General features: G+C 35.8%; 1 protein-coding gene and 1 long non-coding RNA gene across 3 annotated transcripts in view; one reads left to right on the top strand and one right to left on the bottom strand.

The window, feature by feature from the left end:
- The window catches only part of LOC109105292 (raftlin-like), an 80,258-nt gene that overhangs the window by 376 nt on the left and 68,449 nt on the right, over nt 1-11,433 (top strand). The window contains exons 1-2 of the mRNA XM_042773208.1: nt 1-57; nt 10,381-10,552. The exon at nt 1-57 is cut by the window's left edge and continues 376 nt beyond it. Coding sequence (XP_042629142.1) covers nt 10,408-10,552 — 145 coding nt within the window. The 5' untranslated portion in view covers nt 1-57; nt 10,381-10,407. The remainder of the gene's footprint in view (nt 58-10,380; nt 10,553-11,433) is intronic.
- LOC122148045 lies at nt 322-4,150 on the bottom strand. 2 transcript variants are annotated; one of them, XR_006162037.1, is made up of 3 exons: nt 3,415-4,150; nt 2,499-2,589; nt 322-387 (listed from the first exon to the last, which is right to left on the bottom strand). It is a non-coding gene; the product is annotated as an uncharacterized LOC122148045 (long non-coding RNA). The 2 variants fall into 2 exon arrangements; XR_006162038.1 differs by having other exon boundaries at nt 3,483-4,150.

The raw sequence follows: 11,433 nt of genomic DNA, 5'->3' as shown, positions 1-11,433 counted from the left end.
GACGGTGGATCGCTGACTCAAACTTGCAGCCTCTGCGTGTTGACACCTCCACAACAGGTAAGCAGTCCATCTCCACTGATTTTCTCACTTCATGAAGCATGCTGTCTGTCTAGGTAGAAAAAACACACAACAACAGTGCAGTGATAAAGAATCAATCATGGGAAGCCACAAGCCACAAGTTTGCCACTGTGTGATGCGCTACAGCAAACATCTTTATCCGTTAACACAGACACATGCTTTTTGTAAAGCCTATCACACAGATCATTGGTTTAGTTTGAGTCACATGTACAAAGTCTGATACTGAGAGGAAGACTGCATACTTGCCTTCAATGATCCTTGGCTTTTCTTTAAGAAGTGTTTCTTCAGCACTTTATGTCGGTTGTTTGCCTGAAATCAAAGGATTTTGGTGACAAACCTCTTTAATAGGACGTATTTAAATAACTTTAGAGCATGCATTCACTGAGTGAAGTTAAACATCAGCATTAAGTAACCTAATTTGAGTGTTCACACTAAAAGCGAAAATGTTGCATAAGGTAGAACAATCTGAAGATATTTGATGTTTAATGTTAGCATGGGATGAAAATTCATCTATTTGCTAAATGCATTGATTGTACTGTGAACTGTTTATTTGTGCATGTTTTAATTTGACTTAAAAAAAAGTCTATCTTGTGGTCAAGTCCCCACCCAAGATTTTTCTATTCCATTAATCCGTTTCACTCAAATGTACGTCACAATACAAAAAAAGATCTGTCGCTACTTTTGTTTCATTATGACTGTATGTGGAGTGTAATTTTGAACCAATGAGATTTCACTGTAGGAGGGGCTTCCTTACAGTGCAGAAATAAAATAAAAAATAATCAAGAGCCCAACTAAATGTCCTGTTGCTCGTCCAATGTTAGTTTTTTATTGAAAAAAAGTAAACCTAAAAATAACCTAAAGAGAATATTCTCTATGTTCTATAGTTTCTATTAGGCTATTTTAGTTATTTTAGTATCATTTATATACTATTTGTAGTATTAATATTTTGAATTATCTTTTTATATTTTAAATTTAAATATTAGCAATTGCATGTACTTTAGCTATCTGTATGTTTTTTTTTCTATTATATTTATTTATTTCAGTTTTTAGCAATGTCAGTACTTTAGCTTACACTTATTGTATTTTGCCAAGGCAACATTTCTGTTTTCAGTTGTTCTTATAATATTTATATAGTTTATTTCAGCTTTATTTCAATTACTGAAAATATATATATATATATATATATATATATATATATATATATATATATATATATATATATATATATATAATTAGGGCTGTCAAATGATTAATCACGATTAATCACATCCAAAATAAAAGTTTTGTTTACATAATATATGTATGTGTACAGGGGTATATTTATTATGTATATATAAATACACACACATAAATTATATATTTAGAAAATATTTACATGTATATACATTTATATATTTATATTCTTATATTTTATATTATATATAAATATATTTAATATATAAACATAACATATTCTTCTTAAATTATATACATGCATGTGTGTGTATTTATATATACATAATAAATATACACAGTATACACACATATATTATGTAAAACAAAACTTTTATTTTGGATGTGATTAATCGTGATTAATCATTTGACAGGCCGATATATATATATATATATATATATATATATATATATATATATATATATATATATATATATATATATATATATATATATATATATATAGGTTTTCCTTTTTAATTATAACACTATATATATATTTAGCTTTTCCTTTTTAATTATAACACTATATATATACTATATATGTCACATGATCCTATTTGTGTAAAAACTTTTGGCAGTCTGATAAAATGAGTCAAGAAAGAGTTAAAAATCATTGCCAAAACTGCAAGGTCAAGTCGAGTGCATTGCATGGTTGGGCTGTGTTCTCTGTTGTGTACTCACTGCACACTTTCTTAAAAGTACTAGTTTATCAAAGTATTTCTCACTCACACACACACACATATATATATATATATATATATATATATATATATATATATATATATATATAATGTGCATATACTCTACACAGCATACTAAATACTGCAGAAAGAGTATGAGTAGTATGTACTGTATGTGAGTATGGTAATCTATACATAGCCTAATTGTGCTATTGTTGCTAGTAGGCGGTCTCACTAATGGTCCCTGTCACTCATATTGCCAAAAAAATGCCAACTTTCATTATAAATGAATGTCTTATGGATGCAAATCACTGTGAGTGTGAATGCCCTTTAAGAAAGGAATGTAAGAAAAGAGAACAGAAAACGCAAACTGTCATTAATCAGTTCCAGACGGCGGTTCGGAGGCTGTGCGCACTCATTCGCGCTGCGCCGGGTGCCTCAGGAGCCGACACACAGAGCTGCTGTTGTCATGGAGGAATCTGGTGCATCATATCACGGGCTAGTCACCTCAGACCCCACGCGTACCTGCTATTAGAGAGTTACTGGAGAGTAATGCTGACTTCAGTGTCATATGTGCATCAGCAGGACCTTTTTATTACAGCTCAGAGGTTGTTTCCTTGGGAGAAAAAAAAAACAAATACCAAACATAATCAATTCTGTCCATTTTCATACAAAAATATGAATAGTACACTATGCAAAAGTCTTTGATGTGATGCTAGGGATCTGGGAGTGGCAGGGTGTTGCCCTGTAAATAACCTGCAATAACTCAGGACAGTTAATGTAATTTTACTGTAAAATTTGGAAGTGTTAACAACAAGCCATCTAATAAAATATAGTAAATAAATAAATAAATAAAAGTTACAGTTAAATCAATAAAACCATACAATGTTGCTACTATATTTTTAAGGTAAAAGTTTTTTGTTTTTTTTTGTTACTGTAATTTTCAGGGGGGGGGGGGTTTGTTTGTTTGTTTTGTTTTGTTTTTAAACAGCAAACATTGCAGGACAAGTTGCATATTTAAGTTTAATATTTTAGTAAGGGGGTTATTCAAATCACTAACTAGTATTAGCAGTAGTAACAGTGGTGCTCGACTTACCAAACACTATTGAGACAAATCAGTAGTTCAATATATGCAAAAATGACCATACATCCGCTGGCGAGGATTCCTAAACTTTTCACTCATTAAGTTCAGCAAAAAGAAAACAATAAAAGACAAAAACAAAGACAAATACCGGCGATCACGCATGCTCACGCTAAGTAATATTAGTATTAATGTGAAAAGCATAATTAACATAATTTGGTCTTTGAAGAAAAATGCATAAGTTTAGGACTTTTGAAATAGACTGAGCAAACGTTTTAGACATTGTTGAGCTCTAGAAAAGTCTTTTCTAGATTTGCAGAAAATTTTGTGAATAACAGCTTGATCTGTAAATTCCTTTACCTATAATTCACACACAGCAAAAGTGTAGCTAATTGCCTCTTTCTGACTCCTGCAGCTGTTTATTCTACCTGTATCATCACTGGCAGCTGGGCGGGTGTGTTAGGAACATGATTCATACACGTGAAGCTTCAATATTTTGGTAACCTAATCAGGACAGAGAATTATCTCTTGTGCTTAATTAAATCTAATTTAGATAATTGGAACGCCTTAGTGCATTCGAAACTTAATTACGCCACCGTTCCGAGACGTGACGCGCAAAAGGCCCGGTGCGTTATTAGTGGCTCGCTGTACCTGTGATCTCTGAGCGGCTTCACCTCTCTTTCATTTAGGGCAGGCTCTCCTCTGCTCTCACTGGAAAGGAAACATTCACCCTCTCCCGTGATTAGACAGCCTACAAATCAGATGTCACATTCGCTGACGCATTCGGCACCTTCTCGGAGTCAGTTGATGAGATGAAACGCAGCTTTAGCTGTGCGCCTTGATGGAAGATGAATGGCAATTTTTGTTCTTCTCCTGTGCGAGGTGCCACTTTGAACGGATTACACTTCCCGGTTGTGCGCGGAGATTAGCTTGTTCCCTCCAATCGCAGCGACGAGCTCCTGCCACAAATATTCAGGCCGCTGGCGATGCCTAGGCACAACACAGAACAATCAAAGCGGGAAATATGCAAGCGCTGCAGGAAAACACACGCTTTAACAGGCGACAGAATAGAACTCCTTTAATATTTCTCGGAGACTCGCTTGGTAACGAGTGGCCGGGAAAATTGCAGCGATATTGATTGATTCGTGTTGAAGAAGGACACATGTCGATAGTTTGCTTGAGTGCAGTAGAAGTAGAGCTTTGTTTTAAGAGTAACCGATTTAGGTTGCTTGTAAAGTGCACATGGTAAGACAATTCTTTAATTCTCACATTACAAGTACTGGATTGTTTCCACTGAAATCAGTCTCACACTTTCGCACAACATACTGTCTCACATATGGGCACTGGGGTGGGTGCTATGATAGAAATATGATTTTATTTATTTATTTATTTATTTTCTTAAAAATTGGCATTGATATGATTGAACATCAATGGAATCTTAAGGTTCTTTAAACTCTTTAAAAAGAGGTTTCAAAAGGTGTTTTTTTTCTTCTCTCTTCTCAGTGATGCCATAGAAGAAACATTTTAGTGAACAGTTCTTAAAAGGACTTTTTTTTTTTTCTTAGTGTGAAGAACATTTAAAATATCTAATGAACCTTTTGTGCAGTGGAAAGTTTCTCTGGATGTTAAATGTTCTTCATGGAACCATAGATGCCAATGAAGAACCTTTATTGCTATTGAGAGTGCAATGGAAAAAATGTTCTTTAGATTTAAAAAAAAAAATGTTATTTAAGATTTTTGGGGAACCAAAAATGGTTCTTTAACATTGCTGTGGAAACCTTGGACATTTATTTCCCTCATATGAGTTTCTTCCTTCTCTTGAACTCAAAAGAAGATATTTTGAAGATTGTTTATAACCATGCAGCTGACTGTAGCCACTGACTTCCATTATTTATATACATATATAATTTTTTTTTTTTTTTTACATATTATGGAAGTTAACGGCTACTGTCAACTGTTTAGTGACAAGCATTCTACTTATCTTATTTTTTTATTTTTTTTAAATATTAAGAATTAATTCAAATAGCTGTAGCTGATATGTGCACCTGTGACCATTTTAACTGAAATTTCACTGCATTCATTTCAGAAGTAATTTGTCTTGTGTGCATTTTTATTCCACTTTTTTTTCTTTTTCTTTTTTTGCACATAAAGCATCCAATATACTCATATATAGCTAATACATTAAAAACAGTCTAGTAAAATTCTCTGGAATATTTCTACCATCACTGGGTTCCAGCGTGATTGGGCCCATCTCTTTAATAAAGCAAATTATATTTGTCTTGTAAAACTGAAAAGGCATAACTTCCAAATTAGAATCAGAGAAAGAGTGAAAGCAAGAGAAAGCGAAGATGAAAGAGAATGAGAATATGAGAGAGGATCTTAGAGAAAGTGAATAAAGGGAAAGAAACAGACTGGGGAGATATTGCTCTCTTTTCTTCTCTTGAGTATGAAATCATTGTCAAGGGGCCCGTTCCCATGGCAATTCCATCCGCTGTGTCTGGGTTTCCAGCGTGTCCGTGCTCAGACCTTGGATGCTGAGCGGATGGGTTTTCTAGGTTCATGCCGAACAAAAGGGAAAGAACCCCCCACCCCACCCCCGTCCCGGCTGCAATGAGAGAGATTTTAAAGAGACAATCAGTCAGATGAGTTGCAGTGTCTGCTATTGGATTCAATCTATAATTGTAGTTTTCAATATACCTGTGTTCCTATTTCTTCTAATTGTCCATAAGCAAGCAGAGAAGCAGTGGCCAGAACACAAGAGTGTCTGGAGCTTGTTGGGACATACAGAAGGAACGCTTTCCCAAGACACCAATTAACCCCAGTATTTATCTAAATTATGCTGTGACATTTTGTTTATACTTGACTTTATTTACCCAGGAAATGTGTCCTCAGAGTAAAGCATGGTGTTTGTGCATCTCTCATTTAACTGAATACTTCTTGTGAAAAGTAAAGGCAGTCACGCACTCTATTCTGTATTTGGAAGACTCGCGATAGCTTTGTGAAGGAAAACTGAAAATTGAGGCATTATTTTCTGAAAATCTACCACTCTATCATAGTTTACATGTTTGAATTGATATTCTCCCCAAATATTTCCATTGAACTTATTTGTTTATATTTCTTAATCATATAATCATCTTTTTTTAAAAAAGTTAATTAGATGGTTTTGCTTTACTGATCAACTTCATCTAACATACTGTAGTTTCACAGAAAATTCAGAAAACATGAACATTGTCGTATGCAGTTCCACAATGGAATTTCACTAATGCATCTTTTCATTGAAATTTTTGTAGGGTATAGAGAGAGCTTACCATGATGTAATTATAATTATGACACCATGATGTAATAAATAATTATGACACTATTATGCTTTCCGTTTATTGTTTTAACTTTAACATGGTAATGTTTTATGGAAAGGACATGAAGAGAGCATAAGTAGTTTTTCCAAATAGCAATAGTGAGAAAGTTCAGAATATATATATATATATATATATATATACATATATATATATACATATATATACATGGCCAAAAGTTAAAAAAAAATTCCTAATACCCCCACCCCACCCCCAATATTTTTTGCTTATTTTAAGTATACTAGTAAATCTAATCTTACAAAAAAAAAAAAAATGTTCTAACATAATACATACCATACATGTTGCTTATGTTGCTTTTACGGTGGTGTTTGTCTTGTTTGGATCTTGACAGTGACATTATCTCTTCAAGTGTGTTCACATTCCCTCACAATGTCCTGCTCAGGTGAGGGGTCTTTGTTGAGACCAGGACGTCCAGGAAGGAAGGAGGAAGTCCAAACAGGGAGACAGCCCCATTCCTACCCTCAGGAGAGTATTTTCCCTGCTGAACCGACAAAAACATGAGTCACAAAACCATGCCTTGTGCCTTATTTGCCACATTAAAGAAAATGGGTCAAAGGGAGAGTGGTGTTTGTGAGTCTCTTTGAGGAAATACATCTCTAAACACGCAGCTTTGAGCAGAGCTTTAAACTGTGATACTGAAGTTTTGTCCTTTGCACACTATTGTTGAATTAGAGCAGTGAGGAACGCTGAAACTGAGCAGGGTCATCATAGTCGGTTCATCGCTTTTCTCCCTGATGGGTTGTTGCTGGGAAAATTATAAATTTTACAATGATTTCCTGTGGCGCATGATATAAGATGCTTGCTAAGCACAGAAAGGTTGTGGAACAAATGAACGTTCATCAGCAGGCTTGTCCAGACTTCCTTTTTTTCAGTCTCACCATTACTTTTGTTATGAAAAGTCACAGGAGAACTTTTTTTTTTGTTGTTGTTGTTGTTCATTTTGGACTACCATGCAAAGGTAAACCTGGAAGGGAACTCTTTTCTTGTCAGTCTACAGTGCATGAGGGAGCTGTTGCCAGGTTGACTAGAGAGACAGTGCTGCCAAAAGCTTGTAGCGTGAAGCAGAGCCTCGGGGAGGGAGTAGTCGCTCTGAAATCATAAACATCTCCCACTTCCTCCGTCAGCTCTAAAAATACCTCGCCTCTTCGTTTCATGGCCCCCCTCCTCGTCTCTATCAGCTATGCAAATATCAGCCCCTCCAACCAACTTTGTTTTCCACCCCTCTCGTTTTTTTATTTTTGCTTGGTTTCTCTCTCCTATGGAGCACATGCTTAGCCTGTTGCCTCTAGAGAGAGCGTGTCTGAGCTCAAAACACGAGCGATGTCTGAAAAAGCCACATTGTGCAAGTTGTTGTTATGTCAAAGATTGCTATTTTAGGGGCAGTCTGTTGTTTTTCCATCTGATGGAAAGATATCAGAAAAGAGAGATATTTGAAAGCAGGCTGACCTGCCTTTTAGTATGAAATTACTGTTTACGGAGTCAAAACATCTTTAAATACAGTAACATTCAGGTTCTATCATACATTAATTATTGTGAACCAACATGACCAACAAAATTTACAGTTTACTTTTTAATGCATGTTCCTGGACTTACTGTGCACTGTTAAATTATATTTGACATATATTTTTTTGTGTGTGTGTGTGTGTGTGTGTGTGTGTGTGTGTGTGTGTGTGTGTGTGTGTGTATACACTGTATATTAATATTAATAAAAAAGCGTTTTAAACAAAAGTTTATAAAATGCTCCAACTCTAAATCCAAGTCTAAAGGGACTTTCCATTTTAATTGACATCAAGTTTATTCTGCTCACTAAAGCTGCAATTTTTTTTTTTTTTTTAAATAAGACACAGAAAAAGTAGTATTGTTGTGTATTATTATTATTGTTGATAGTTGTTTTTTTTTTTTTTTTTTTTTGTTATGTTGTTTTTTATTGCTGCGGAGGACTTATTTTCAGCGTCATAACTCCAGTCTTCAGTGACACATGATCCTTCAGAAATGTTTGTGGAAACCAAGATATTTTTATGAGTAGAAAGTTAGATAGAATGGCATTTATTTTAAAATAAAATCTTTTGTAACATTATAAATAGCTTTACTTTCATTTTAGATCAATTTAATGCATTCTTGCTGAATAAAAGTATAAGCTTAAAAAAAGAACCAAATTTTTTCACACAATCCAATCAATTCCCAATAGACAAAAATTCCCACTTTTCAGTTTATTCTCATTAAACAGCCTATTTCACACAGAAATACTTCAAGTTATTGAATTAAAATCAGTTGTGCGCCCATTGCATTTTGACTCTACACGTGAAAAAATTAAAAGTCTAAAATCTTCATGCACTTCATTCATTCAGTCGATCATATTAGAAAAGTCCAATTGCTGATGCATGACTGTTGTCCCCGAGATGCCATTTCCCCGATTGGATTCAGCCACGGATAGCTGAACTCATCCATTCATGTCCATGTCACTGGAAACAGTGATTCTTATGACAGTGTTCATAAATCTGCATGGACTCTCATCTGGGTCCTAATTAAAGTCGCCCTGCGACTGGAGTTGCCAGCACGCTGTGCATTATCCTGACTCCTAATGAACAATCTGCTCCTTGATTTTCTGTGATTGATTCTCACCTTTCCATTCGAGCAGCTCACCTCATTAACCGTGTATTCTCTAGAACCCTCGGCAGTCACCGCCTCTCAGATTATTCGTCCGCTGCGTGCCCAGCCACTGTAATTAGACAAGAACATAAAAGAGAGTATTCTTCATCAATGGCCCACCCTAGGTTTAATCAGCTGGCCACAATGGGATATTACCTGCACCCTTCTGATCCGCTCGCGACTGTCGGCGGTTGTCACTTTAGATTTGGAAAAGGAGGGCAGTTTGGCTGATGAACAGAATGCACTTTTGGCCTCTCACTGGCTGGACGTGTTAATTCCCAGCCTGCCAGTTGAGAGATTGGGCTCCCATGATAAGCTGAAACCCATTTATGCCTCTTATTTATTTATTTAATAGCTGATTTAGTAATCTAGTGTGCCCTTAATTGGGTCTTTTTCTGCCTTTTTTTCTGACAAGCAAGCACAGGGTGAGGCAGTACCTGGCTGAAAGGAACTGTAAAACAGCAGTGTACGGTCTTTTGCTGAGGCAAATTAAGGTGGTACATGAGAAAATGGACAAATTACTTTCCACATGGGAAACACCTGAAAGAAAGCAGAATGTGAATGGATTTTGTCGTAATGAGAGTCCATAAAATCGAATTTGAAGTTTTGTGGTTTTGTAGTCCTTGTCTATTAGGTTTAAGGACATCTATATGCTAGTATACCACTGAGCTGACATCTAAACCTTAAACAGATATATGCAATGACAGAAAATGGACCAAAAACATAATTAAACACAAAGTATTAAACACGTCACACTGCATGTTTTAACAAGTGATGTTCAATCATCTTGGAAATTAAATAAAATTAAAAATGTATTAATATATAATATAATAATATAAATATATTATTATAAGTAATAATAATAATTATATACAAATTAACAACAAATATAATCATTATTATTTTTTATAATTTTTGTAATTATAATTTTATTATTTTTATCATCATAAATGTATTATAATGATTGTTAATTTATATTAATTCCATAATAATTATTCCATTGCTCAAAAGGTTCTTTATAGTGGAAAAAGGTCCTTTAGATTATTAAAATGTTCTTCACACTAATATATTTTTTTTTTTTTTTTTTTTTTTTTTTTTTTTTTAAGGACAGTTCACTGAAAGGCTCTTTGTTGGACCCAAAACGGCATCATTGAAAAACCCCTTTATTTTTGAGAGTGCATGCAGTCTTTGAACTGCAGGACAGCTCAGATGTGTCTACATGCATTTACAGGAGTGTTGTTGTGAATGCTGAAGACACTGTTTAAACCTCTTTGTCTTTCTGACCATGTCTCTTTCATTCCAGGATTAAGTGCGAACTTGTTCGGTGGAAATGGGCTGCGGGTTGAGGAAGTACCGTCAGCCGGAAGACAACAGTCCGGGAAAGATTTACTCCACCCTCAAGAGACCGCAGGTGGAGACCAAGGTCGGGGTCGCCTACACTTACCACCACTTGGACTTCCTGGTGGGGAAAGACAGTAAGTTGTCAGTCGTTCTCCAATCTCTGAGTGAATTCACTCTGATATCGAGTGACTTTTAAAAGAGATGATCAGCAGAGTTAGAAATGTTGAGGTAAGGATAATCTTCGAGGAACTTTTGAAAGGAGAAATCAAACCGTTGCATGTGGAGATTCTCCAGAAACGTTCCTTGATTCTTTGCTGCTCTGCAAATCCCCCAAGTGATGACACTTGCAAATGACAAACCCCAAATCCTCCCAGAATTCTCTCTGTGAATCACAGCTGCCTGCTAATACCGCAGCACACGCTCCACGACAGACTGTACCTGGGTCTCCGGCAGTCGACGTGTTCCTGTGAGGAGGCTCTCAGGTGCGTGGTGAGGTGTCTGTGATCTGTGAGGCGGCTGCCGGTGAGATGTTGGAGCCCGCAGGCTGTGAGGTGGCTAATGGGGGAAGATCCAGAGGGCCTCGGCTAAATATAGCTGTCAGTGTTGTTATTTCTCTCGAGCGGAGCTCAGCTTGGGCTGGGAGGGAGGGTGTTGAGATGTAGTGTGAGCCAGAAGTCTCGCTGACATCTTACCCCACAGATCAGAATAATCCTGTAAGGAGGATTCAGATGAATGCCTAGGTCAATCTCTCTCTCTGAGTGGGCGTAAACCCACACATATGCAGTTTTTCCTCCTTCCTTCTCTTGAGAAATTCCTAGTTTCACTTTATCTATCAATAAACAAACAGAGTTAGTGGAATTTGCTCCTCTACGATGGCATCTACCCACATCTATCTATCTATCTATCTATCTATCTATCTATCTATCTATCTATCTATCTATCTATCTATCTATCTATCTATCTATCTATCTATCTATCTATCTATCTATCTATCTATCTATCTATCCTTACCAAA

Source organism: Cyprinus carpio, chromosome A16 (genome assembly GCF_018340385.1).
Source record: "Cyprinus carpio isolate SPL01 chromosome A16, ASM1834038v1, whole genome shotgun sequence".
NCBI classification, from domain to species: domain Eukaryota; kingdom Metazoa; phylum Chordata; class Actinopteri; order Cypriniformes; family Cyprinidae; genus Cyprinus; species Cyprinus carpio.
This window is presented reverse-complemented; position numbering and strand designations above follow the sequence as displayed.